The sequence below is a fragment of the Heterocephalus glaber genome, unplaced genomic scaffold, assembly GCF_053883595.1.
Source record: "Heterocephalus glaber isolate CG9 unplaced genomic scaffold, H.glaber_assembly_v1.0 deba00001465, whole genome shotgun sequence".
Taxonomy (NCBI): Eukaryota; Metazoa; Chordata; class Mammalia; order Rodentia; family Bathyergidae; genus Heterocephalus; species Heterocephalus glaber.
Window position 1 is genome coordinate 17545143 of NW_028258312.1, and position 27719 is coordinate 17572861.

A 27719-nucleotide genomic window follows, 5' to 3' on the forward strand; every position below is an offset into this window, starting at 1 on the left:
TGTGGGTTTGTGTTGAGAAGTCTGCTGTGATTCTGATGGGTTTTCTGTTGTATGTGATTTGTTTCTTTTCTCTCACTGCTTGTAGAATTTTGTTCTTCTGTTGGATTTCTGGAATCCTAATTATTATATGCCTATGTGTAGATTTTTTTTTTTTATCATGGCTAGTTGGAGTCCTATATGCCTCGCTTACCTGTATGTTCAGTTCTTTCCCCCTATTTGGGAAGTTTTCTGCCATTACTTCTGTGAACAGTTTTTTTATGTCATCTACACTCTCTCCTGTTTCTTCCTTGACTCTGATCAGTCTTATGTTATTCTTCTTTGCATCGTCTAGCAGCTGCTAGATTGATTTCTCATGGTCCCTTACTATTTTGAAGAAATTTTTCTTTTCCTGTTCACTTGCAATCCTGTCTTCTATATCTGAAATTCTATCCTTGCATTGGCCCATTCTGCTGCATAAACTTTCAATGGAGTTTTTAATCTCCTGGGAATCTGTTTGCATCTGTTTTATGGATTCCATTTGTTTCCTATGTTGGGATTCCATCATGTTCCCCAGCTCTTCTAATTTTTTTATCTGTCTGCTCTAGATTTATTAATCATCTCGTATACTAAGGGCACAATCTCTGCTGTTATCTGAGAAATTATTTCTGATTTCATTTTTTCCAGGTCCTCTTTTGTTGCCGGTTCAGGGAGTCCAGGTGGTTGAGTATCAGATTTTTCCATCTTGTTGACCTTTGGAGTTGCCTTAGGTGATCTGGAAGTCTGGTTTTGAGATTTATTTATGTGTTGTCTCATTTCAACAGATGCAGCCTGCTGTGCCTTTGTTCAGGTGACTTTTTGTTCACCCAATCGTCTTGAATTCTCAGCAAGCCACCAAACAGCCTTTAATCTGCTGCTCACCAGTATACCAATTCCTGGGTTCAGAGTGGTGGCCTTCTGGATCCCAGAGCTGACCTGTTGTCTGGGCAGGCTTCTGGCTGGGGCCTGTGCACACTTGGGATGGTATCTATGCATGCCTCTCACTGGGGCCCCTATGTAGCTGTTGTCTGGGAGGGCCTTTGGCTGGGGCCTGTGCACCCCAGTTCCTGTTATCTGTGTAGGCTTTGGCTAGGGTCTCCATGCATTTATCAATGGTATCAGGGCAAACCTCTGAGTACTGCTTGTGTGCTTGTGTAGCTCTTTTCCAGGTGGGTCCTTGGCTGTGGCCAATGGAATGGTGGGCCTCTGGTTGAAGCTTGTGTGCCTGTGCAGTTCTTTTCTGGGTGGGTCTTTCACTTGGGTGGGTGTCCAGGAGCCTCTGGAGTCCTGGTGGAGACCTGGCTGGGATCTGCCTGCAGCCATGGCAGTCTGGGCCTCACAGCCGCTCCCCAGTATCTGTGCACCCTTACCCATGGAATGGCGGGGCTCTGGCTTAATGAAATTATGAATTTATCAAGAGGTAGGGGATATTTCTATTCACTATCGTGCCTACCATGGTGGTTAATGTGTGGAAGCAGAGAACTCAAAAATCACTGTTAATTCAAATTTTGATCCCGTTTTCTGCCAATTACAGTTGCATTCAAACAAAGAATGAATCATAGTTTTAATACCTTGGTTTTTATTTTAAGCTAGAATCAAGAACATGGTCAGTTAAAAGACTTAAGTTTTAGTATTGATGGACTCTAAGTAGCCTGATTATTCAAGATGCTGTGTACACTGAGCATTCAGTTTCTCACCATGAGAACACCATGCACTGCACAGGGTTGTTGTGATAGTCAAGTTAGACACCAAACCTTAGGGCAGTTTGGACAAAACACGGAACAAACACTTTATAAATTAAGAAAATTAGACAAATCTGTAATTGATTTTTACTTTTTAAAATGAGCTCTGCTAGATGTATAAGGGGAAAACAAATAATTTGTTTCTGAACCATGAGCCAGTTCTTATTTAATAACACATCTTGAATAATGAAAGAAAAGAAATTGTGGATATAAAAAATTACGCTTTCCTCACAATTATGAACTCCATGAGAGGAGGCAGAACTGACTCAGCTGCTATACAACTCCACCCCCATGGTTTGATACTTAGTAGTTTCTTTACACGTATTTGTTAAACAAATGTAGCAATTTGTACATAAATTAACATGAGAGTATTTCCTGATGGTCTCTATTCAGACATTTATGGATTTTATTACTTGATCATCAGAAATTTTGCCCATAGTACAGGTCAGAAAACTGGTTAGGGTAACATATTTTAAATATCTCATTATTTATATCATTATTGTCACCAATAGGGAGTTGTACAATTTTTTTTTTTTTTGGTACCAGGGATTGAACTTGGGACCTTATGCTTGCAAGGCAGGTGGAAGAACCACTGAGCTAAATCCCTGGCCCAAGTTGTACAACTTTTAAAAATATATATATATACACACAAAATCCCTGAACTGCTTCTGGTAAGACACGTGCAACAAACAACAGGCACCCATCAGGGGGCTTTCCTAAGGAAAACATTTATATTCTTTACAAACAACGTTTAGGAACCCAGTACAATGCTGATTTATTTGCTTCTTCCTGTGATGAATTATTCACTTCATGAACTGAATATTCAGATATTTAAGTTTGTGTACCATATGCCATGATGTCACAGCATGGCACATATTCTTAGACAAGGTTTTTTTTTTTTTTTTCCGGTACCAGCGATGGAACTCAGGACCTTGCACTTGTGAGGCAGGCGGCAGAACCACTGAGCTAAATTCCCCGGACCTGGCACACATTCTTGCAATCTAATTATTAAGCATAGTAGGAGACCTGAGATAGAGTCATCTAACAAAGTATAGTTTTTAGTCATAACAGAAAGCATGACTCTGGTAAGAGATAAACAATAGATCATCTGTGAATGAAGTTGAGCCATCTCTAAAGAACATGGCACTATTCTGGCAGATCTAGTTAGGGTGCTCACTTGTATCTCAGAACAAGGATGTAACAAGTTTGACTGGGATTAATATCTAACATACATTATGACATTGTAGTTGATCAGGAGAGAGAGCCTTTCTGAACTGTGGGTTTAGAAGATGGTTAGGAAAACCTTCATAGGGAAGATAGTAATTTTTTACTGAGTAGGTATGAATATTATAGTGTGATCGATAATTAGTGGGGACAGAATCTTCTATGTGTCAGGAACTGAGACAAGTGCCATACATATATGAATTCAGTAAAATGCTGGGAGTCAAACATTATTATCTGCATTTTGTTAATGAAAAAAAAAAACCCTGAGGATTAGAGAAATGAAAGGACTTTTCTACGATTACATGTTTTAGATTCAAATATAGACATGACAATAATGCCCATTAAATTTTTGCTGTAACAAATTGACTTCCTTCATTCAAAAATTAAAACAAAATATTTGGGTTTTACAAAAATTGCAGATGGATTCTGGAATGGAACCTCCCAGGTGAGCAAAACAGCTTAAGCAAGTGTTGGAGGTAGGGAAGCCCCAGAGGGAGTCCAGAGTAGCACAGATGGGAGGCTACAGAATAAGGCAATCTGAATACCATCTGGGAGAGACCTGGAGATGACTGTAGCTCATCTGAGTATACTGTGCTTTTATGAAATACTCTTAAAGAGACACATAAATTTAAGATAAAAATAAGAGTGTCCAAATTCAACTCTCTGGGAGTGGAGTACACATGAAACTTTGCCTCTAACAACATGTGGGCAGGCCTCAAAACAAACATCCAAATGTCACCTGGCAACTGAGATAACAGCCACAGCTGATCTTTGATCTAAATCCAAGTCAGGAAGACCTTAGAATGTTTGGCCATGCCCTGTGAGTGAGATGAGTTCTGAGGCTGGACTAGCCCAAGCGCTTAGAAAAATCTAAATCAGGTTTTCAGTCCCACAAGGCAACTGATTCATTTGCACTGCTTTGCAAACTCCAAATTTCATGTGTGCGCATGTGTGTGTGTGTGTGTGTGTGTGTGTGTTTGGTCTGTGCTAACAATAATTATTTTATAAGCAAGTAGAAGAGCAAATCACACAGCCTAGATTCATCATCAAAGAACAGAAAAGCAGCTGAAGTTATGTTCATGCTTCTAGGAACCCTGCTTGCTTTTCTTAATGCATGACATAATTATGTCTGACCTTTGGCTGCCCAAGAGATGTCAGACCTGGAAAATTCAACCTATTTTCTTCTTTTGGTCCCTCCCATAGAGAAGGCTTATCACATGAGGATTTACTTTAGCATATGAGGCAAGGAATTCCAGAATGGCACAGCAGGCAGGTGGTTGCCACTGCCTTGAGAAGCTGCAAACTAATCTTATCTTTCACAAGAAAATTTAACCTTATTTTACATTATGACATTTTATTTGAACTAAATGCATGGTTAGTTTATACCCATGTTCTAGTCAATAAGGAAGAGAAATCTTTGTAGCAAGAACACAAATTTGTACAAATCCAAACTAGTTCTGAGCTCATTTAAAGCATATTAGTTACTGATGCCATGACTATTAAATAAGAATCAAAAATTCTGAGCTTCCACTTCAGAAGCCTTACAAATCAGCTTCCATAGCTGTAGACCTAACAGAGGGTGAGAGAAACATAAGGCCTGTTATGGATCCTTATGCTATAAAACAAATTACCAGCCTCAATCTCTATGGGAATAGTAGAATCCAAATGTCTCTAATAGTGAGAAAGAATTATGAAGGAATTGTGAGATAGAGACAATTGTGTAGAGGCTGACAAACGGGCCTGGCACATAACCATTGCTGAGTCTAATTTTCATTGTAACACATTCTTAATGAAAAAAAGTTGAAATGGGAAGAACTAAAGCAAGGTTCCTTTATCAAAGGTGATTTTCAGATAATAGAAATGAAGATGGGGAAGGAAATAAAATGTCATGCTAGAAATTCATAAATGGGTATTGACAACAAGTTAAGTCTTTGAAAATATTAACGAGGTAGTAGTTAAGAAAATCCCGGCTCCCCACCGCCATTCCATGCTCCTAGGGCAGACAAGGTGAGCCAGTCTCAGCACCCAGAATGAGGCTCCCCTACTGCCATTCCATGCACTTAGGGCAGAGAAGGTGAGCTGCGCGGGCGCCAGAAGCAACCCCCTCCCAGTGGAAATGAGAAGACACGTAAACAACTTTCACAACCAGACTTCCAGATCACCTACAGCAACCCCAAAGGGAAACAAGATGGAACAGTCTGATATTCTACCACCTGGACTCTCTGAACTAGCAACAAAAGAGGATCTGGGAAAAATGAAATCAGAAATAATTACTCAGATAACAGCAAAGATTTTGCTCATGGTGCAAGACATGATTAATAAATCTAGAGAGGACACAGATAAAAAAATAGAGGATCTGAGGAACATGATGGAATCCCAACATAGGAAACAAATGGAATCAGATTTCCAGGAGATTAAAAACTCCATCAAAAGTCTGCACAGCAGAATGAACCAATGTGAGGATAGAATTTCAGATATAGAAGAAAAGATTGCAATTAGTGACCAGGAAAAGAAAAATTGCTTTAAAATTGTAAGGGACCATGAGAAACCAATCCAGCAGCTGCTAGATGATGCAAAGAAGAATAACATAAGACTGATTGGAGTCAATGAAGAAAGAGGGGAGAGTACAGAAGACATAAAAATGCTGTTCACAGAAGTGATGGCAGAAAACTTCCCAAGGAGGGGAAAAGAACTTCACATACAGATAAGTGAGACATATAGGACTCCAGCTAGCCTTGATCAAAAAAAATCTACACATAGGCATATAATAGTTAGGATTCCAGAAACCCAATAGAAGAACAAAATTCTACAAGCAGTGAGAGAAAAGAAACAAATCACTTTCAAAGGAAAGCCCATCAGAATCACAGCAGAATTCTCAATGCAAAGCCTCAAGGCAAGAAGAGCTTAGAGTGATGTATTTCAAGCCCTAAAGGAAAACAGCCTCCAACCCAGATTGATGTACCCTGCAAAATTCTTTCAAAATTGATAGAGAAATAAGATACTGTCATGATGAAGAGCACCTCAGGAACTTCATGAATACCAAACCAGCACTCCAAAAATTTTAGACAATATCCTAGGAAAAGACAATGAGGATCACAACCCCAGGAAGCCCAGCAGAATGAATCCACTGGGCGTGACAAATTAAACACAAAGCAGGAGAATCTAACAAAAAGAAAAAGTTATGACAAGGCTTTTAAAACTTTTAATTTTATCTCCCTAATGAGTGTATAATTCAATTTTGTTATTGTACTGATGAGTATTTTTCTGATTCTAGAGTTGCACACCTTTCCTTGTGGTGTTCTGGCTATTTATCACCTTCTTATGTCTACTTTTTAATTGGGTTGTCTCTTAATGAGCTGTAAGAGTTCTTTATATCTTCTGGTCATAGGTTATATGCAATGTAAATATGGTCTGTTTAAGGACTACTTCTCATTTTAATGATGTCATTTAAAGTTCTAAATTTTGATGGAATCTCATGTATCATTTTTTTTCTTTTATACATCATGTGTTTTGTATCCCAGGAAGTTCTTGCCTACCCTAAATTCATAAACATTTTCCCTTATAATCTCTTCTTAAAGTTGTATACTTTTAGGCTTTCATATTTAGGTTCATAGATCCCTTCAAGTTATTTTTATGTATGGAAATAAAGGGTTGAGGTTAATTTTTTATATACGGATACTAGGTGTTCTAGTGCCATTTGCTGAAAACACTGTCTTTTCCTCTGCTCTTGAATTGAACTTATATTCTATAAAATGCTAATGTTAAATAATCTTTCAAAACTCAGTGGACCATATATGTGTGGTTCTATTTCTAGATTCTCTGTTTTATTCAAATGATCTATATGTCTTTCCTTACACCAACACTGCCCTGATTACTGTAGCTTTAGAAGAAGTCTTAAAATTAGTTACTAAATGTCTTCCAACACTGTTTTTTTTTCCTTTTTACTTTTCTAGGTCCTTTGTACTCCCACATAACTTTTAAATTTCATATCCAATTCTTCATTTAGCAAGTATACATAGACCTGAATTTTTATATATACCTTGTGTTTTCTAATCCTGCTAAATTCAAGTACAAGTTCTAGGGGTTCCTTGAGATTTCTTAGTATTTTCTCTGTAGATGATCACTTTATCTACATATAAAGATTTTGCTTCTACCTTGCCAATCCTATCCTAAGTGTGTCATTTTATTGCCAGACTATTTTGGTTTGGGCCTAGGTTTCAAAGTTTAATGGACAGATGAAGAGTAAGCATATCTGCCCTTGTTCCCCACCTTAAGGAGAAAACATTGTATCTTCTCCATTCATATAAGGCGTTCTCATTGCAAGTATGGAGTACATGTCTTTAATCTGTTGAGAAGGTTCTGTTCTACTTCTAGTCTCCTGATAGCTTTTACCATGAAGAGCTGCGGAATTTAGTCCAATACTTTTTCTCCAACTAGTAACAGGATCATATGGCTTTTTCCTTTCCTCTGTTTAAAGGATGACTTTTGGGGGTGGATCTTCCAATGCTGAACCAACACTGCCATCCCTACAATACAACCACTTTCTACATACTGCCAGATCTGACTTCTAATAGTTTGTCTTGTTAAACAAATTTCTATCTATGTTCATACTTTTTTCTTCTATTATCTTTATCCAGTTCTAGGATTAGCACAATGTTGATTTCCTAAAATGAGGGGAGAAGTGTTCCTTTATTTCTCTGCTTTTAATGTTTGATATAATTTATCAGTTAAAATGTATATGAGCCTGCTGTTGTCATATAGGTAGGTTTTCAAGCTAGGAATATACTTTCTTTAATAGGTGCTATTCAAATTTTATATTTCCTCCAGAGTTCATTTCATTAATTTGTCTTCCAAGGTACTTCGTAGAAGTTGTCAAATTTATTGCAAAACAGATTTTTGAAATATGCTTTCTATATCCTTTTAAATTCTGTAAAATCTGTGGTAATGTCTCCTAGATCTTGATATTTTAATTTTAAAAATGTATAGTTGATATTGTGTAATAGGAAGTAAAGGTCTAAAGGAGCAGGGGAAGTGGGAGGGGTAGGGGAAAGGAAAAAAGGGAAAAGAAAAAATATGAGAAAAGGAAAAAAATGGAAACAAAATCTTTGCAAATAGGGAAGGGTGGAGGGGGTGAAGGGAAGGCAGGGGAATGGGGGAAAAAAAAAGAACCAAGATACTCATGTAATGGTACAAGATCCCAATGATGTATGTAAATGTATTTTATACCTAAAATGTACCAATAAACTTAATGGGGGAAAAAAAAACACCTCAAAAAAAACCCCAAGAAAATCCCTCTGGATCTAGGATATTTGAGTTTGAATTCTAGCTCTGCTCCCTGCTGGATGTGTTGAGCAAAGTCTTTAAATTCTCTGTGTCCGTTTCATATACTGGTGTCCTCCACTGATTACAATCCCCTTTACCCTCAGATAAAATTCAGGGGAATAGAAGATATTTTAAAGTAAAATTGATTTGAAACGGACAGAAAAACATGAGCATTGATACTTATCTTTCACTCTAAGCAGTAGTTCTGTAATTCTTACACAAGGGAGCTTTCAAGTATATACTACTTAAATCGGTCATTTAAACATATCCCCATACTCAAAGATGGCTAATTTATTCCTCCTCTACTGTCTAAACTGTCAGAAGAAACTGTCAGCTAAACTATTACTCATTAATTCTAATTGGTGTACATTTCTCTTTCAGAGAAAATTTCAATAGTATTAACATATCAAGCCTAATAATACAGAGCATAATGTTGATTTTTAGTGCTTATTAATATAGATATAAATTCCCATCTTGGCTTTTTTTTTTGAGACAGAGTCACACTATGTAGTTCAAGCTGGCCTTGAACTCGTGGTGATCCTCCTGCCTCAGCCTCCTGAGAGCTGGGATTAAAGGTATGTGCTACCACACTTGGCTCTCCTCTCTCATTATTTTATACTGCCTAGAAATAAACCACTGAGTCAAGGATTTTGTAAGGCCAATCTATGGAAAATTACTTATGATCAAATAGAATCTTGTTATCTGTGTGACCTGGGTCATGTTAGTTAAACTCTGAATTTCTGACTTTCATTTATAAAAGTGTCATAATATCTCCTTGCCTTGTCACATTCTGCAAATCCTAAGAGGAATAAATATGTTTAAGCAAATGATTTAGCACAGCAGTTGTCCCACTCTTTTGAGAGCAGGGGTGATATTGGAAACAGATATAACATCTGGGTACTGGGAAGTGAACACCCTAATGAGAAAGGAATTCTGGCTCCAGGTCTCATGCTGAGTTAGTTATATTGGCATAAAGCCAGGAGCTGCAAAGAGGCGATCAACCATAAACGCGAGCCTTGAAAATTGCCCACCTGCCGAGGGTAATGCAAGGGAGCATTTTTTTCTGGCTGGAGCCATGAATTTAAAAACAATGTGAGAAAGAGGAATTCTAAACCTGTACCATATCTAAATTTACCCATGCCATGTAGAACAGTGGTCAAAAGCCTAAGCATTTACTCTGATGAAATCCAAACAATCCCAGGCAGAGACATATTAGAAACTCGCTGATAGAGATAGGTCTGCAACTCAGAAGCAAAAGGACTCTCATGGAAAACAAACTCACTGAAGATGCAGCTTGGCCACATGCTCCAAACTTCATCACCAAGTAAAACACCATAAGGTAGAGTCAGCAGTTACGAATATGGGAGAAAGCACTCTTCAGGAACAACAGAGAAACCTGAAGGAGGCTTTAAAAATGTTTTAAAATTAAGAGATGAAGGAAGGAATGAAATCCCCAAAACACAAACAGATGAAACTATAAACTACATGTATGTGAACAGAAATTCAAATGACTGGAAGATAGATCTGAAGACATTACTTACAGGGCAGCACAAAGTAAGTAAGTAAATAAATAAAATGAAATACAAAAGAGAAGTTAAAAATTATGGAAGATAAAATTTCTGGCCACCAGTTTCAGTTCCCTGATGCAGGCCCAGCTCTCTGAATTGGAAATATCTTGGTAAATGGAATATTATAAAAACACAGATGTCTGAAAGCACGTGAGACACTGTTTTAAACATATTGTTAGATTGGGAACATTTATAAGAAAGAACTCTGATGATTATTAGCCACAGTAATAAATTTATATAAAAAGATTGCATTGGCTCTGTTGGATATAAGTACAATTTCCTATTTTCATGATAAGAAGGACAAAGAAAAACATAACTAAAAATTGGACAAATAATTGTATTGTCTACTGTTGTGCCAGATCGCAAAGTCCCCAAAGACCACCAGGGAGCCAATTCTGATGTAAACACATGAGGGTCGTTTATTCAAGCTCGAGCAGGGGCACTCAACCACAAAGCGGATCAGGATTGAGAGCCCCGAATTCCAAACCAGCAGGGTTTTTATTGTGGCTACCGCAAGGTTTGGGGATGTTCCATTTAGCAGTTACACGATTGGTTGATATTTAGCAAGCATGGGGTGTACATCGGCGGGGGGGGGGGGTGAGGGGTGGCTACATGTAGAGTTTATGGGAAAAAGGAACAATCAGCACATTGACAGAATGTTCTATAGATAATGGGCCCGGGAGCATCTGTTTTCTGGGCAGACAGAGGACTGAGTTAGGAGCTGTGTCTCTTTTTTTATCTGTTGTCTCACAGCAAGGACATTTTATCATTATTTTATGGGCACAAAGGAGACTAGGGGAATAGTTGACTTCAGTGAAGTGGAATTTATGTCAAGGCCACTTCACTGTCTTATTTTAAGATGGAGTCAAACTTTAAAATGGAGTTAGTTAGGTCTCACACTACTACGTTGCCTGGCCACATTCTCATAGAGCTGATAAAGGAAAAATATGGCCCCATGGTGGGGCTTCTGGTTTCTCTGTAGGAACAGCATTCTCAAAGATTTTCCCCAACAACTCTATTTTGGGAAACTCTGGTGGTTTTAGAGTCTGAACTAGGTCTTTGATACTTAAGTCCCTTGTACAGGGACCTCAGTCCATTGCAGAGTTCCGAGAGCATGCTGATGTACTAAGAGGGTCCTATTCAGAGTCTCCTATTCAGCTTTGCGTGGAATGGAGTGGTCCAGGCTCTTGCTCAGGCTCCAAACACGGGCCATGAACACCAATTGATTCCATGGGAGGCTTTCACCATGATTCAGAAGCTTGAGAACTCAGGAGTGGATGGAATTCTTACAAGACTTCAGTGCACTGCTAAGGTCAGAAGACTAAGAGATGGGTTTCAATTCACTTCTTAGAGAAGTGATTAAACTTTTAAGGTGTAAGGATTTATTTAGCAAACGTTTCGAGCCATGGACCCCTCAGTGATTCTGACTGACTGGGTCTGAGGTGAGGCTTGAGAAACCTCTACTTTTAACCAAGTATTCCAGGTAAATCTGATGCAGATGCTCTCCAGACAAGACACCATGAAATAGTATCTCAGAGAACCCCAAGAAGTTTCAGAACATCTCCAGGACAGGGATGGGAGAGCATCAGGGTGATGGATTAGGCTAGAATCACTGTATTGGTCTGCACACTCCATTTGAGGTTCAAGAATCTTCTCTTTTCTAGCAAGACACCAAATGCTATAACTCAGATCTCCGTAATTATAGGGACATTGGTTAGATCACAACTACTTTATCACAACTATTTTCATCATTCCTCAGCCATCCATCAGCAAGTCTTATTGGTAAGACTCTAATCAAAGTTAACCTTCTCCATTTATTCATTTTCATCCTCATTATCACCAACTTGTGCTGACCACAGAGCCCACAGAACTGAGGCATATTATAAGAAGTTAACTTGATAAACTCAAAAAAAAGCAGGCCTGAATACTTTAACATGTAAGAATTCCACTCCCACTAAAGCTAGATGTTAGTCTTTTTTTTTTGAAGAGGGTTCCAGATGGATCTGTAGGAAAACATACAACCACCACCAACAAAACAGGCTGAGCAACTTTGTGACCCACGTACGTGAACCATTCCCATGAGAGGAACCAGGGAGATGACAAAAGGTGAGTAAAACAGTATGAGATTCTCCTCATCTATTTAAGGGATATTTATACACTAAGTAGCAGCTTTCAAATATGAAATCAAAAACTAGATTGAGACAAATGTGTCACTAGAGATAAACGCACAGAAATCCAAGCCAAGTGACTGTTGATAAGTTTGTCTATCCTCCTTAGCACCTTGGCGTGGGTGGTGAAGAAAGAAATAGGAAGATGAATAATAGCAGGAAGTTTTAATCGCCAAAGCTTGTTTGGGGAACTGCTGAAGAGTCTCTAGTCAAACTGTATGGAGCCCCAGGATAAAATGGAAATGTCTAGGTTACCTGACCCCGGATGGAAAGCCAGTCCATCTACAAGGGCAGGCTGTGGAGGTGCACTCCTCTCGGGTCCCAGAATTAGTCAGAGCTCTCATTTTCACCAACAGCACACAGAGAAGTGTAGAGAGGGACACTGCAGTGTACTAACTGGTAGTTAGGGGAAAGTATGGGAAGAAGACATTAAGAAAATAATGAATGAGGCAAGCCAGTGCTAATGAAGTTGTACATGTATCAGATGCTGCAGTCCTGCCTTGCACTGACTCCACCTCCCATGAATGATATCTCAGCACTCAGTGTCTATGGCTGTTGTCACTTTCTGCTTTAGACTGGTCACCTGGTCACAGATCTTCTTTAAGGAGTAATGTTTACAACAACAACAACAAAAACAGGCCTCCACCTTCACCATGTACTCTTTTCCTCAACCTTCCACTTTATTTACTCCATTTTACACCTTGAGAGCAATGCCAATTAGCACTTTTCACATTGTTTCTCTACATTTGTTACATGGAATATACTTCTGCTTACCTAGCATCATGTTTAGCTCATTGTAGAAGCTTAAGGAAAAAAAGAAAGGAAAGGGTTCCTTTCTCATATTTTTTGATTACTCATTCTTTAATCTTCACCTAATGGTCAAAAAGATGTTAAGTTTCAAAAACTACACACTGAAATCCTAGAGAATAAAAATGAACATGACTTTACCTCTTCTATCTACCCAAGATGAACCTCTATATTAATGAATCTCTATATTATTACAAAGTCTCCATATTAATTATCTCGATATTAATGTCTATATTATTAATATATCTAATACATCTAGATATATTAATCTCTATATTAAATCTCTATATTAATGAATGTCTGAATTATTACAAAAGCATCTTAGGGCTTCACTCATCTTATGATAAAATTAATCTACTTTACAATCCAATACAAAGGCAGGGTACAAAGACAGGGTTTCTGTCTTCAGGAGGCTTGTAGCACAATAAAGAACTCACATGCTGAAAACTGAAGTATCGAAAGCCAAATGAGACTTTAGTATGTGCCACTTTTTATACTTTTCTCATTTTTTAGAAAGTATTTTAGAGAGCTGTCAAATACGTTCCTTGAAAAAAATACAGCATGATGGCACTTATTTTCTTAACCTATAAAATGGGCAGAATAAGGGTCTTTTATAGCTCTACTATCATCAAAGCTCATCAAGTGCTCAGCATATGTCTGAACATAGTATTTTCCAGTAAGTGTAGCTATAACTATTAATACTGATGTATTTTTTACTGAAAACTTTTACAGTCACATTGTAATAATTTATCATTGCTCACTGTAGACAACACAGTGTACTATACAGCCCATACTATAGGGCATAAGCAAAACAACTGTACTTTGTTAATGGCACAGTTTTCATCTAAATCTCCAATGGCCAAATAAGTAGACTTGTTCAGAAGCCATCAAGTCTTAGGTAATATTGCAAAATGTTCTTTAGAAAATGGAAATAACAGGATACTTCAAAATTGTCATCCAGAATACTACAAGTGCCTGTTGAAGAACATTGGGTAGCTGACATTTTTTTTAACTGAGAGCTAGTTGCAAAGAAAAAATAAAATGCAATTGTTTGTGTAGGGCACTTTACTTTTCCAGTAGTTAGATTATTAAGGCAATGTATCAGAAAAACTGTGGATTAAAATAAGTTCTTCTTATGAGGCCAGACATACTGATACCAGAACATGCATTTCAGAGTCAAATGATCTCCAAAACGAGGGAACTATATATAAGGTAGGATGACAGAGAAGATACACAAGTATACATGTATACAGAAGAACGAGGGGTGTGAATTTTTTTTAAAACAGGGCTAATTAGATAGTCTGTATTTTGAAGAAAAACACACAGTTCCACCTAAGAAGCTGTGACAACACGAAGATACAACTGTTAAATATATACCACGAATAGGAACCTGGCCCGTTATAAGAAGCTAGTTCAAGGATATTATTCATGTTTTTCTGATTAATTTTCTTTTTGGTTATATTCTTCCCAATTATTATTTTATGTGCTTCCTTTTAAATTTCCATTCAAGAGAGATATCGCACTCAGCCAATTCCAGCAGAGATCAGGGAACCGAAGCTCACCACTAACCCTGTCAGGCACCTGCCCTCACGCATTGGGAATCCTCTCCAAGCCTGTGAACGACACCGTCAGCGCCAGAATTCGCAGTTTCCTAAACAGTCTCACAGTCTGCGACGCACACACCTGTTTGTAACGAACACTCAGAGTCCTCACGCACACTCACGGGTCCCTCTATAGTCTCACTGCTGCTGGTCATCCCTTCCCACTCCACCAGTCTACAGATGTGGCTTTTCCTAGCTCGGCACAATTCTGCTAAATCTCACTATGTGATTTTAATCTTTTATGCTTCCTAGAGCCCAAGGAGCATTCCCCGCCACACCCCCAGGAACTCAATATTCCTTTCGCACACTGAAAAATCAGTGTGCAAAAGTCCAGTCCATGCCTACAAGCAAAACACCGGGAGGCAGCTCTCCACAGTTATTCATTAGAAAGCAAACTTCCCCTCTTTGAACAGCACATGGCACTCCTCCGAGAGCTTGCCTGCAATGCAGAGGTTTGTTTCCTCCAGAAGGCATCTCCAACAGAGGAAAGTCCCTGAGTTGCTGACTAAGCATTCCTGCCCCCTAGGCAGGAGCAGTGGGCTCCAGAAGACCAGAGACGCCAGGGTGCCGCTCCGCCTCATTTTCTCAAGCGGTAAAATGGTAAAATAGGGAGAAGGCTAGGGCCCTAACTCTCGGAGAGACGGCTAAATCTCTGTTATCCTGCAACAGCCTCAGTTTGTGTTCAGAGAAACAGAACTGAAACATGTTACAACACTTCGCCACACCACACCCAGCATGTGTCAGGTACACAGAAAGGTCAGGGTGAGCTCATTCTCCAAAACCGAGGTCATGGGGGTGGGGATGGGGCTGCGGGTGGAGGAAGGGGTCTGACCCAGAGACCAAAGTGCCAAAACAAATTGACCGAACCGCTGCTTTTCTTTCAGCCTTTGGACCGAGTCACACAAATCTCTTGTTTTGTAACCTTCAAGTCGATCACAGATCCATTCGCAGCTGAAGGGCCAGTAACAGTGCTCAGGGCAGGGAGGAAGAGCCAAGAAGCACAATCGAATTCAGAACACATCTGGAAAGAAATGGATCCTCCAGTCCAGACCGCAAGAAGGGCGCAACGAGCCTGGGGAGCCAGCTGCGGGGTCCGGGCCGCGGACACCAGGGCCGGACGCAGCCGCTCAACCCCGGGGCACAGGGAGGCGCGGAGCGAAGCAGGCAGCTCAGTACTCACTCTGCGGGAACTCCCGGGCCCAGGGGACCTCAGCTAGGTCCGGGATGTTTGCATTCCTGCTTGGGAACTGCAGCGGCCTTTCAGTGGAGTTAAAGCCCTAGCCTAGCCCAGCGTGACGCGGCGGGCGGGTCCCGGCTCCGGCGCCCTCCCCCGCCGCGGCCCCAACCAGAGAGCGCAGGACGGCGGAGGGAGGAGGTGGCCTGACGTCCCCGGCCTGGCGTCCGGCAGACGGTGGCCCAAGCGCCCTGCGCCCTGTGCTCTGCCTGACTCCTGCCTGTGGCTCCCAGACCAGCAAAGGACAGGAGCGACGTGGGTGGCTCTTTGCAAACACACTCCCCCAAATATCTTTATTTTTCTTCCGGCACTGGCTATTGAACTCAGGTCTTTCAGATTGAGCTACATCCCCAGCCCCCTTTAATTTTTTTTTTTTTTTGAAAAAAAGTTATTGCATTTTAAAAGAAACTTCGAAAGCTAACTTTCCCCCAAATCCTAAACCAACCACAATAGACTCTGGACCCTGAGCTGGGGAGAAAGCACAGGGGAGGGGAGGGGCGGGGCCGGGGCGGGGTGAGAAGTGATTCAGGGGCAGAGACCTGGCCCATGCTAGCGACACGGGACACGGGAGTCATGAATCCGGGCTGCATCCAGCCAAGACAGGTGACGACCAGCCCCAAGGAAGAAGTAGCGGGTGCGCTCACGGCAGTGCAGCCCCCACCCCACCTAACAGTCACAGCAGGTGGGTTGCCCTGACTCCCTCCAGAGGATCCTCACTCCAGCTGTGCCAAATAGAACTGATGAAGTGCGAGGCCTTCCAACTCTGGTATTTTATAATTTCTTGAGAAGATCCTCCCATAATTCTTGATGAAAATGTACTTTAAAATTCATTTTTGGTTAATTATTAGTATTATATTTCCTTAAAAAAGAAAACAAAGTAAACCTGAGCTCATCTAGTTTCCTCTGGTATTTATTTCTCCAGGGACATGGGCTGCTCAGGGTGACCTATTCGGGCCACGCCTTAGCAGAGATGAAGCCTGGATTCCAAGTCCCGAGTGTCAGGCAGCTGTGTCTTCCGCAATGAAGGTGCATATCTCTGTGCTCCTGAAGGGTACAGATGAGTAATCGAGGGTTATGAAAAAAGTTTTCCAGAGGCTTATGATGCAGGCTAGGGAGCACAGGGCTGGCTGCCTTCAGTGGACATGGAGAAAGATGCGGCTCCTCTGAGCTGCCAGAGCTACTTTCTCCTACTACGAGGGGCTCCAGAGAATCTGCATCTGAAACCTGGAGATGCCCCTTCCATACTGTGTGAAATCCTGGGTATCCCTTTGTCCTGCTGAATCAGAGTTTCTTGCACTGGAAACTGTGAATCTGCTTTCAACCAGATTCTCCAGTTTATGCTTGGGCAACCTAAAGTACAGGCAGTTTAAATACCTACACTCAGTACAATTCGGCCTCTTAGCTACTCACAGTATGATTCACAGGCCAGCAGCCAGTGGGAGGCTGTTAAAAAGCAAAATCTCAGCACCAACCTAGAATTCCTGAATCAGAATCATCTCAGTAAAAATGCTACTAATTCAATCTGCACCTTGAAATATGATAATTACTGATTGTATCTTATTTTTTTGAAGTTTGGTTATTTACACACTACCTACACACTGACATAAAAATACATAATACAAATATCTGCCATAATTGTATTGTTTACTTAATTAAAAATAAATTGACTTTTTAAACTTGTCTTAAGCAAAAATATCCATAGGACGATAAGTTTTATGGGCGACTTCACTTTTTACAGGCCATCAAAGTATATGAACAATAATTAAAACAAAAATGCTTGCCTATCTTAAAAGAGTCACCTCATAAACCACACATGTTTCGAGGGTACTGTCGGGTTATTATGATGCTGAATATCATTGTTGATCAGTCTCTGGCTTATAATATAGACGAGAAAAGTAAGACCTGTGTTCTCAAAACTCTCAGAACTATTCATGGAAAAGAGGACCCAAATCACAAATTATTTCCCTTATGGCTATTTACACTTTTGTAGATCTCTCTAGCAGGGAGGAAAGTTATTTCCACCTTCTTCTATTTAAATGTCTAATGCTGCTGAGATACTTCATCAATGACTTTCCTATTGTTCAATCAGGCAATTCTGTTTTCCTCTCCCAGCTGGGTAGTTGTCATTTGGCAGCTGGCCACACATTTGAAAACCTTCACCACACACTGATAACTTCCCTTTAATCAGTATGCGCTTTCCTAAAGTAGAATCCAGGAAAGTCATATCCTTGGATTCCCCCATCGCATGACTGAGGCATGTGATTTATTTGGCCAATCCGATGTGCTGCACAAGAATGAGACTGAGGTGGCCCGCGTGAAAATACCGCTGTCCGCAGGGAAATCAACATTATAAGAAGGTAGCTGATTGGTTAGGATTGGCAGTGGCAGTTTCTGGCTCCTAGGCCTAAATGTGTGAGGTGCTGAGCTTTGGTGGCATCTGGGTTAGTAGGAGAAACCCCCAAGGGCTGTATGCACTGTCCCTGGCTGTGAGGCTTCACCTTCTTCCTGGGGACCTTCAGATTGCCCTTCAAGAGATCACTTAAGAAATTTTAGAAACTCCTTTTGGCTTAAACTAATCAGGGTGGATTCTAGTTGGAACTTAAACCAATGCATCTTCATAGCAGAGTCTTCTACAGAGATATTTCTATTGCAGTTTGAAAACTGGCTTCCAAACAATCTGTCAATTATCTGAGAACGCAATATAACTACATGAGCAGTTATGGATCACAACTATCTTCACACTGACTTTAGTAAGCGTCTATAATTTCCACAGTCTCATTGGTCCCCATTATCAGTTTACCAAAAATTGCATTTTAAGCATTCACCATTTTACAGTAACTATTTTGAATCAGCAATATCTATGCCACTTAAGAGCTTTGGATCTTCTAAGCTCAGAACTGCATGGAGGGGACACTATTTATGGGCACATTTATTAATTTTGTAAGAATTCTCATAAAACAGTTCTGCAGTATGTGGAAACCATTCTATAATACACAGCTTGCACATAAGCTTCAAATTAAATACTTGTTTTTGAAGACCAACTTTAAGGTATTTGCAATAATTTTTGAAATTATCACTTATTAGAATTTTCAGGCTGACTGTGTCCAGAACCAAGAAAACCAGGACAAATCCACACTGCCAGTTATATCTACCATTTAGTCATGACTTTTCTGAATGCTTTGAGAGAGTATCAGTTTACCTGTATGTGTTGTGGCAATTGTGTAATAAAAGGCTTCAAGTTATCACACATGCCAATATTCCAGGCTTTTCTCAATGAAGCCTGGGAATGATAATTTTTAAAAGAGATGTTCATATGAAGGAACTCCAGTCTGGCATCAAAAGGAGAAATTAGCAAGCATCTACTGTTTTTCTTTTGTAACTCTGTACAAGTTGAAACCATGAGAAAGGTAGAAGAGAAGAATCATACCCTGGTAAATCTGTTCGGGAAACTGCTGAAGGAAAATGAGTTAGAAAAACTTAGTAAGCAAAAGCAACAAGAAGATGATAATGGAGGTGGGAAAGGACAGTGTTTTAGAAGGTAAGCAAATAATTTCAGGCCAGACTTTAAGTAATGACACAATAAACAAGTAGCTAAGATGCCTGCATTTCCCAGCTATGTCGCACCCCGACCCCTAACTTCTTAAGACAAGAGGGTTGAGAGAAGAATCAAATTCCTTACAACCACACACCTCAGAGATGGGATGATAAGTTCCTATGTGGAAAAAGTGAGAGGGAAAACCTTCTGGTTCCTATGACTTTCAAGTCAAGTCCTTTTCAAGAAAAACACTAGGTGTGGTTTTCCACAACACATTTAACCTCCAAAGGTTTAGGCAATAGCAATTCTGGAAAAAAATTACAAATGACTTCCCTAAATATCATTGTGCGTGGGCTTTGCTAAGGAGCCTTCTCATTGTTAGGGGTATAATTTTGGTGTAAGCTAAATACAGGTCCACATAAACATAACAGGTAAGAAATGTCTGGAAAATCTTTTCCACTTTGAGACCTTCAAAAAACAGAAAATGAGGACAGACAAGAGTAGCCGCAGAGATACATTTCCCCAGCACCAGGGCTACAGGTACCAGGCCCAGGGCTCTGTTTAAATATTTAATTCCATCTCAGTTTCACAATAGCTCTGACAAGAAAAGCTTCCTTCTGAGGCTCATTGGGATCAATAAAAGGAACTGCAAAGAGGAAACTTAGGCCTGGGTCTGTTTGGGTGAGCGAGCATCCCCTCAGCAAGGAACAAGCCCTAGAAAACAGCAGCACGAAGGCTAACAGAGAGCAGACTTCTGGTTGAGATTTATGTTGGTCCCACATACAAATGTTTAAAATTCTCTCTTTAAAACTAATAGATGATCAGTGGTTTTAAGCATTTTACTGGGTGGTGGAATGAAGATTTGGAAAGGTCTATAAAACACACTCAAGATCTTAAATTGGAACCATGTTACTGTGCCAACCTCACCTCAGAGAGCTCAGCCTATTCTCACTTCTCAGCTTATTCTTGATTTGGGCAACTTTAGGGGCTTGGAGCTATGGGAGACACTAAAATATTAACCCTTCCTGAAACAAATGGCACCAATGAAAGAGTCCACAGACTTCCACAGGATGGCCACTGATTTCAAAGGAAAAACTGCTTGTATAAATTGTTGTATACATAGTCCCAAAATAGACTAAGGTTCCAGATAATCTGGATATACTGGAAGATCACAGAGTTAAAATGGACTGAACACAAAACTGTTATGCACTAAAAACTATTAGCTAATGTTATAGTTTCTTTTACTGAAAAGTAAGGTTTCAGTGATTTTCTTTCTGTAAGCTGCAAAGCTTTGAGGTGTTGTACTACAAAAAATGCTCTGTGAGAGCTTATGGGATCTAGCACTGTTAAGGACCTTGTGTGTGTAGGAAAACTGGGTTTCAAGCCTGCCTCCATCTTACTGGCTTTGTGAGTGTGTTGCGTTGCTCAACCTCTGTGAGCGCTGCTTTCCTTAGGTATAAAGAAATATTAATAGTAAGGTTGTAAAAGGATTACCTAAGGTAATTTCATAGAGTCCTTGGAGAGCCTGATGTGGTTAATGCTTATGAAGGAATCCTGAATTATTTTCTGAAGGAAGAGGATAATATTTTACTCACAAGATGTCCAGAAGTCCAATGTAATTATAATGTTATCTACTGAACACATTATTATATTTGGGTAGTCATTATAATGTAAATGTTTTTACTACATTTTAAATCATTCAAATCATTGTAAGAAATTATATCCTCTCATCCAGTGTGGTAGCATACGCCTGTAATCCCAGCACTTGGGAGACTGAGACAGGAGGATTGCCATGAGTACTAGGTTTGCCTAGTACTACATGGAGAGTTCAAGGCAGCCTGAATTGCATAGCAAGGCCCTGACCTCAAAAACAGAAAGAAAGAAAGGAAGAAAGAAAGAAAGGAAGGAAGGAAGGAAGGAAGGAAGAAAGAAAGAAAGAAAGAAAGAAAGAAAGAAAGAAAGAAAGAAAGAAAGAAAGAAAGATCCTCTCCTCCAACACAGAAAGGATAGTTTGCTCAAATATTTTCAGAGATGTGTGAGCACTGCTGGCCTCCTCCACAGGCCCTACCCACTGGGCAGGTGACACCTCATAGCGTACAGAAGAGGAGAGAAAAGGTCTTTCACCCTCAGGAAATGACTGACCTTGGTGGCCTGGTCTGTGGAGGGCTGACTGCTCCTGAGGCTTGCTGCTTTCTGCTTTAAAATAGAAAATATTAATTTCAGTGAGGGAACACACCTTGACAATGTGCATAGCCAAGTGCAAGTTTTCATAATAATATGAATATCTCCTTAAGCAAAAATCAGACCAGTATCCCAAAGGAGATGCAAGCTTTTACTTTTTTAGAACTTTTCCAGAAGACTATATAATGAAAATGAAAAGCAAGTTAGACAAATCTCATTGTTTTATATTCAATGATTGTGGAGAACTGCAAAAATCCTCACATGGGCAGTTGTCATTTCCCATCATAAAACATTTCCAGAAGCCACTCACTGTGGAATAGCTGCCTTCTTTCCTACAGTTTTGTAGAGTGTGCAATGGTGGGTGGTTTAGAATATATATCAAAGCCATAATTCTTTTACAACTTAGGGAAAGGATAAGAAAAAACCAAGAGTCTTTTCAAAGTTTAAAGATATTCATGATACAAGATAGTCATTACTCTAACGTGAAAAAGTTGAAAACAATAACTGTAATTAACAATGAATATTTGAGGATGAATAATGTGCCAGATAATTATTCTGCTCCAATAATAATGTTCTAATAATGAAATCTATTGGAACATTGTTCAGAGTGCTCTGTTTTACACACTGGGTGCAGTAACTTTTTAAATCTTCTTGTTACTCAATCTAAAACTGAAGCTACTTCTATAAGTGAGGAGACTGAGGGAAGGAACCAATACATTGTTTGGCCATGTTCACAACTAGTAGACGGTAGAAGGGTGCTTCAGACCCTATTTCCTCACCTACCCAAAGCCCCGTAACAGGGCTTATATTATAACATGGGTACAGGATGAAATACCATGTGGGTATTAAAAAATCAAGTCTTTTAAAAGAATATTTCAGTAAATGAATTATTCCCATTTCATATAATGAAAAATTAGATTATAAAATAGTATGTATAGCATGATCCCTGGCATTTATTTGGGGTGATTTTCTAATGAAAGGGTTAAAAGAGTTTTTAAAAAGGATCTTCTTGGGATTTTCCTATATTTTTATATGACTATTTGAGAAAAGGAAAACTAAATGAGGAAAAAAAGTAAAGGTAAAAAAACACAGTTGCTCTCTCAGCAAGCCTTCATATTTTATATCTCTTACTTGTGAATATTTATATTCCAAAGAATCAAACATAGAAACTCTAAGGCTTTATAATTCAAAGTAATGATATTATGCTACCGGCCCTATAAAATGTGGCTAATGTGCTGTAAACATTAAATGCTCAAAGAATGGTAATGTATCAGTTAGCTGATATGTAACACATGGAGCCACTCTGTATGCAGTAAAAAAATTATACGTAAAATTGAGAAAAAGTTGGCCTCATTCTTCAACATTTAGAAGAAATGCTTAGACATATATATATTGCTTAATTTTTAAAAGTGCCTGCTATGAAAGCTGTATATGAAATCTTTTTTCTTTCAGAGTAAACATTGACTTAGCAAGAAAAAATCAAAACAGCTTGCTGGCCTCACTGAATGACCTCTATGTGTCCACGGGCTGTCCACTCTCAGGGTACTTGTGGAAGAGCACCACAGTAGACATGTCTTTATAACATGGGATCTGGGGCCTATGAGAAATCTGCTGCAGTTGCAGGCCCCAGGATTTATCTGAAGAATAAACAGTCTCCGACATGCACACCCTCACTACCATCATCCGAGGAAAGAAAAATCCTATATAAACATGATAGAAACCAAAAAATGCTGTTAAGGAGCTAGTACTGTGGGTGTGACATGGGCAATGATGAGGAAGACATGCCCTAAATTCTGTTCAGATAGCAAAGCTTTTTAAGTGATAAAGTACATTAAATAGCTTCTGACAATCATAATGCATAAGGGATTCAGAGGACGTAAGATATAAAGAATACAGCAACAGGGATATCAATCCCAATCTCCTGTTTCTGAGTGAGAAAATGACACTCAGCGAACTCAAGTCATTGTCCAGTGTGTCACAGCTGCCAAACTGTTGGTCTCAGCTACAACTGAGAAAGGCTGTGTCCTATCCGGGTGACCTACTGACTTCATTCCCTACAGCGAAGCCCACACATCAGGCCCAGGCTGCTATGTAAAAATCTTTAAGTGAATTCCACTGACAGCATGTCAGCTGTGATTTGGCCATGAGAAGAAAAAAACAACATTCTTTTGGCTTCTCATGAAGCCATTGTTAAAAATAATAACTTAACATGCATACATTTAAACTTAATATACATGCTGATTTTTCTTTTATCTCTACATCAACTCAAGGCCTATTTTCTAAAGATGAGTTACTAGAAAATTCTACTGAGGCTGTCTTTCAACTCAGCTGAGGAGGACTCCCTGATTTTCCTGTGAGTATGACCTGTTGCTCCCAAGACTGGCTTGTCCTCAGAGCTGCCTACATCACTTAGTCTATAAAGAGCCAATTTCATTCAGAAGGAATGGAAGTTCAATTTGTAAAAATGATCTTTCTTTTTCTTTCTTTTTTTTGAGACAGGTTTTATTTATTATGTTGCCCAGGCTGGTCCCAAATCCATGAGCTCAAATGTTTCTCTTACCTCAGCTTCCCGGTAGCTGGAACTCAGGCATGTGTCACTATGCCTGAATTGTTAAATTTTTATCTAACAAATGTTAAGCTTTTTGTCAATGTCAGTCAGTTAAAATACTGTGAAAAAACTTAACAATACATATACATACATAACACAGACTCCTTATTTTCAGAGTTTAACTACAGAGTGGTATATGCAAGCTGGCTCCCTTTCTTCAATTTTGTCTGACTTCCTTTCTTCCTTCCTTCCTTTATTGGATAAACTATGAGCCGGGTCCTAGTCTAGGCAGTGGAGATCTAATGACCAATTCCACAGAAAAAGCTTCTGTTCTCGCAGTGCTTACATTCCAGTAGATGGACTCGGGCCATTAATAAGTCTAAAGGAAAGATTTCAGGAGATGATGAGTGTTGAGCAGACTATAAAACGGTAAAGTAACAGAGTGACTGGCTGAGGGCTGCTTCAGAATGGACAAACAAGTGACATTTGATTAGAACCTGACTGTTATGAAGAAAGCAATCATGTACAGCTGGGAGAGGGGAGAAGCATCCAGATGAATAGAGCATCACAGGCAAAGGCCCTGAGTTGGGAATGGGCTTGGCAAATTGGAGGAAGAGAAAGAAGCCAGTGGAGCAGATGCATGGAAGGTACGCACTAATGGTATGAGATAAAACAGGATGAAAGGCCAAGATATTTAATTTGAGTAATGTGGACTAAAAATGGGCCAGCAGTCAGGCATATTTGGGATCATCTGTTTCTTCCTGGTCTTCACTGGGTACTATCTAGTCCTGGCTAGTCCTTTTTGCGTCTAGGTACCAAGTTGTCAAAGTCCTCTGGCTTCGTGTTACCTTGCGCTTAGTTTTGCAGGTGTCTTCTCCACTTCCACACCTGCATCAGCCCTGAGAAATCCCAGCCCAGCCAGGGCATCTCTCGCTGGCTAGATCTACATATTCACTAAGCAGGCACAGGGCCACCTCAACCCTCAGAAGAGAATTCACCACCCAGAGCAACTGGACTCTCTCAAAACAAGGTCATGGTGCGTTTGTCCTAACCACAGCTATGTTCTGGTCACTAAAGTAAAAGGCTCAAATGTTAAATGAGAATGCTAATCCTATGATAAATTTAAATTTTGAGTTAAATTATTTTTCTTCATTATCATAAATCCAAAGTAAAAACTATCCAGATTTTTCCTTGCCGACCAATCACAAATTTTTAAAATATTTATGTCCGCCTCTTTGTTGAATTTTACAGAAAGTGAACTGTCGGGAACATCCTGGCCTTGTCCTTCCACATCCCCTTCTCAGGCCCAGCTGAGTCACTCCTTCCTTGCAGTTCAGCGCGTCACAGGGACTCATCCCTAAGGACTGACAAGAAGAGGCGCCATCCTCTATGCTCTGGATCCAGACTCCAAACACCAAGACTGGTCCATTTGCACAGAATGTGTGAGCCCTCCTGCTCAGGCACACCCCTGACCATACACAGACTTCATTTCATGGACTAAGAATCCATGCTCCTGGAAGTGAGCTCCCTCCCCTCCAACAGAGGTTCCGAGTTTGTCAGCCAAGGGACACACAGACGCATCAGGCTTCAGCAGAGAAGCTCGATAAAGACCGCACAGATTCAATCAGTTGTATCTGGGTTGCAGGAAAGCATAAAAACAATTAATCATGAAACTGTTTTGTATGTCTTAATAAAAATTTTCTACTGAATGACTCAGAACTCAAGTCTTAAGAATATTTTCAGGTGGGGCGGGGTGGAGCGAGCGAGCCAGCGACCGGGCGGGCGGATGTCTGAGCGGCCGCGGTGGTCTGAGCAGGCGGCCACGAGCTACTTCTGCGGCTGCCCAGAGGAGCGAAGGTCGCCGGCCCTGCGTCGTCCCCTCTTCGCCCCCCCCCCGAGGGGCGAGAGGGAGCGCCGCTGATGTCAGTTTCCCTGTTGCTGGATGGACGAGCCGGGTGTGTGTTGGGGCACTTCTGCGTGGAAGAGGAAAGGAGTTCTATGCTGCTTCTCCCCTCCTTGGCCGGGACATACATAGTGCGATGGGATTTCCATACGTGCTGAAATACACTTTCAGGAAATGGCCTCTAAATCTTGGCTGAATTTTTTAACCTTCCTCTGTGGATCAGCAAAAGGATTTTTTTTATGTTCTCAGCTATTTAGTATTTTGTTGGGAGAACAAGGTCACACCCAGCCTAATATTCTTCATAATGATCCTCATGCAAGACATTCAGATGATGATGGACAGAATCATCTAGAAGGACAAATGAACTTCAATGCAGATTCTAGGCAACATAAAGATGAGAACACAGACATCGCTGAAAACCTGTACCAGAAAGTTAAAATTCTTTGTTGGGTTATGACGGGCCCTCAAAATCTAGAGAAAAAGGCCAAACATGTCAAAACTACATGGGGCCAACATTGTAATAAAGTGTTATTTATGAGTTCAGAAGAAAATAAAGACTTCCCTACTGTGGGATTAAAAACCAAAGAAGGTAGAGATCAACTATACTGGAAAACAATTAAAGCTTTTCAGTGTGTTCATGACCATTATTTAGAAGATGCGGATTGGTTTATGAAAGCAGATGACAATACATATGTTATACTAGACAATTTGAGATGGCTTCTTTCAAAATATAGCCCTGAAAACCCCATTTATTTTTGGAGAAGGTTTAAGCCCTTTGTAAAGCAGGGTTACATGAGTGGAGGAGCAGGATATGTACTAAGCAAAGAAGCCTTGAAGAGATTTATTGAGGCATTTAAAACAGAAAAATGTACACATAGTTCTTCTATCGAAGACCTAGCACTGGGAAAATGCATGGAAGTTATGAATGTAGAAGCTGGGGATTCCAGAGATACCACAGGAAAAGAAACTTTTCATCCCTTTGTACCAGAACACCACTTAATCAAAAATTATCTACCCAGAACCTCTTGGTACTGGAATTATAACTATTATCCTCCTGTACAGGGCCCTGGTTGCTGTTCTGATCTTGCAGTTTCTTTTCACTATGTTGATTCTACAACCATGTATGAATTAGAATACCTCGTTTATCATCTTCGTGCATATGGTTATTTGTATAGATATCAACCCACCCTACCTCAGAACATACTAAAGGAAGTAAGTCAAGTAAACAAAAATGAAGATCCAAAAGTAAAATTAGGGAACCCTTGAAAGGAACACAAATGAGCCAAGGTAAAAAGTCTGACATTGCACTAAAGAAAGACTTCTGCATTTCTGACACAGAACCTTGAAATCCCAGTGATGTATAGAAATCTTTCAAATGAATGACTGCAAACTAAAGCTTTACATAAGCTGTTACATGTTTTTTGATACAGTAATATATAAATCTATATAAGAACTTGTGTTTTTTAAAGTGGTGGCAAGTAGAAGAACTAGAAAAGAGATTTTGTCACCTGTTCTCCACCATGTGTATCATTGTCACTGAGAAACTACAACAGTTAAATTTGCTAAAACTGCAGTGTACCACATTAGTTACACACAATGCTAAACGGATCTGCCTTAAAATTTTAGAAGGAAGTACTATTGCTCAGTATTGTTTATAAATTTATTTGCAATATGATATATATGAACCACTCCTCCACACAATTGTCTAATGAAAAGTTTGCTGTGATTATTAATAATTAGCAGTATTTCTTAAAGAAGGTAGAATAACAATGGCACTTACCACAAAGTGCATTAATAAAACTGCATTTTAAAATTAAAAAAAAAAAAGAATATTTTCAAAATAATAATGACATTTCACAAACCAGGTGAAG

The 27719-nt window shown here is 39.8% G+C and overlaps 1 protein-coding gene and 1 pseudogene across 31 annotated transcripts in view; one reads left to right on the top strand and one right to left on the bottom strand.

Annotated features, from left to right (window-relative positions):
• Positions 1-27719, bottom strand: part of Cast (calpastatin) — a 133694-nt gene that overhangs the window by 75520 nt on the left and 30455 nt on the right. For 13 of the 30 annotated variants that reach the window (XM_087180936.1, XM_004841708.4, XM_087180934.1 and 10 more), the window contains exon 3: positions 21359-21412. The exons of 7 other annotated variants lie outside the window; for them this stretch is intronic. In XM_087180936.1, the coding sequence (XP_087037062.1) occupies positions 21359-21412 (54 nt within the window). Of the gene's footprint in view, positions 1-15627; positions 15806-21358; positions 21413-27719 lie in introns of those variants that run through there. 10 more of the 30 variants (XM_087180942.1, XM_087180944.1, XM_087180941.1 and 7 more) reach the window with 4 other exon arrangements.
• On the top strand, positions 23895-27216 carry LOC101706441 (glycoprotein-N-acetylgalactosamine 3-beta-galactosyltransferase 1 pseudogene; annotated as a pseudogene). The gene has a single exon (XR_015438947.1). The product of XR_015438947.1 is annotated as a glycoprotein-N-acetylgalactosamine 3-beta-galactosyltransferase 1 pseudogene (transcript).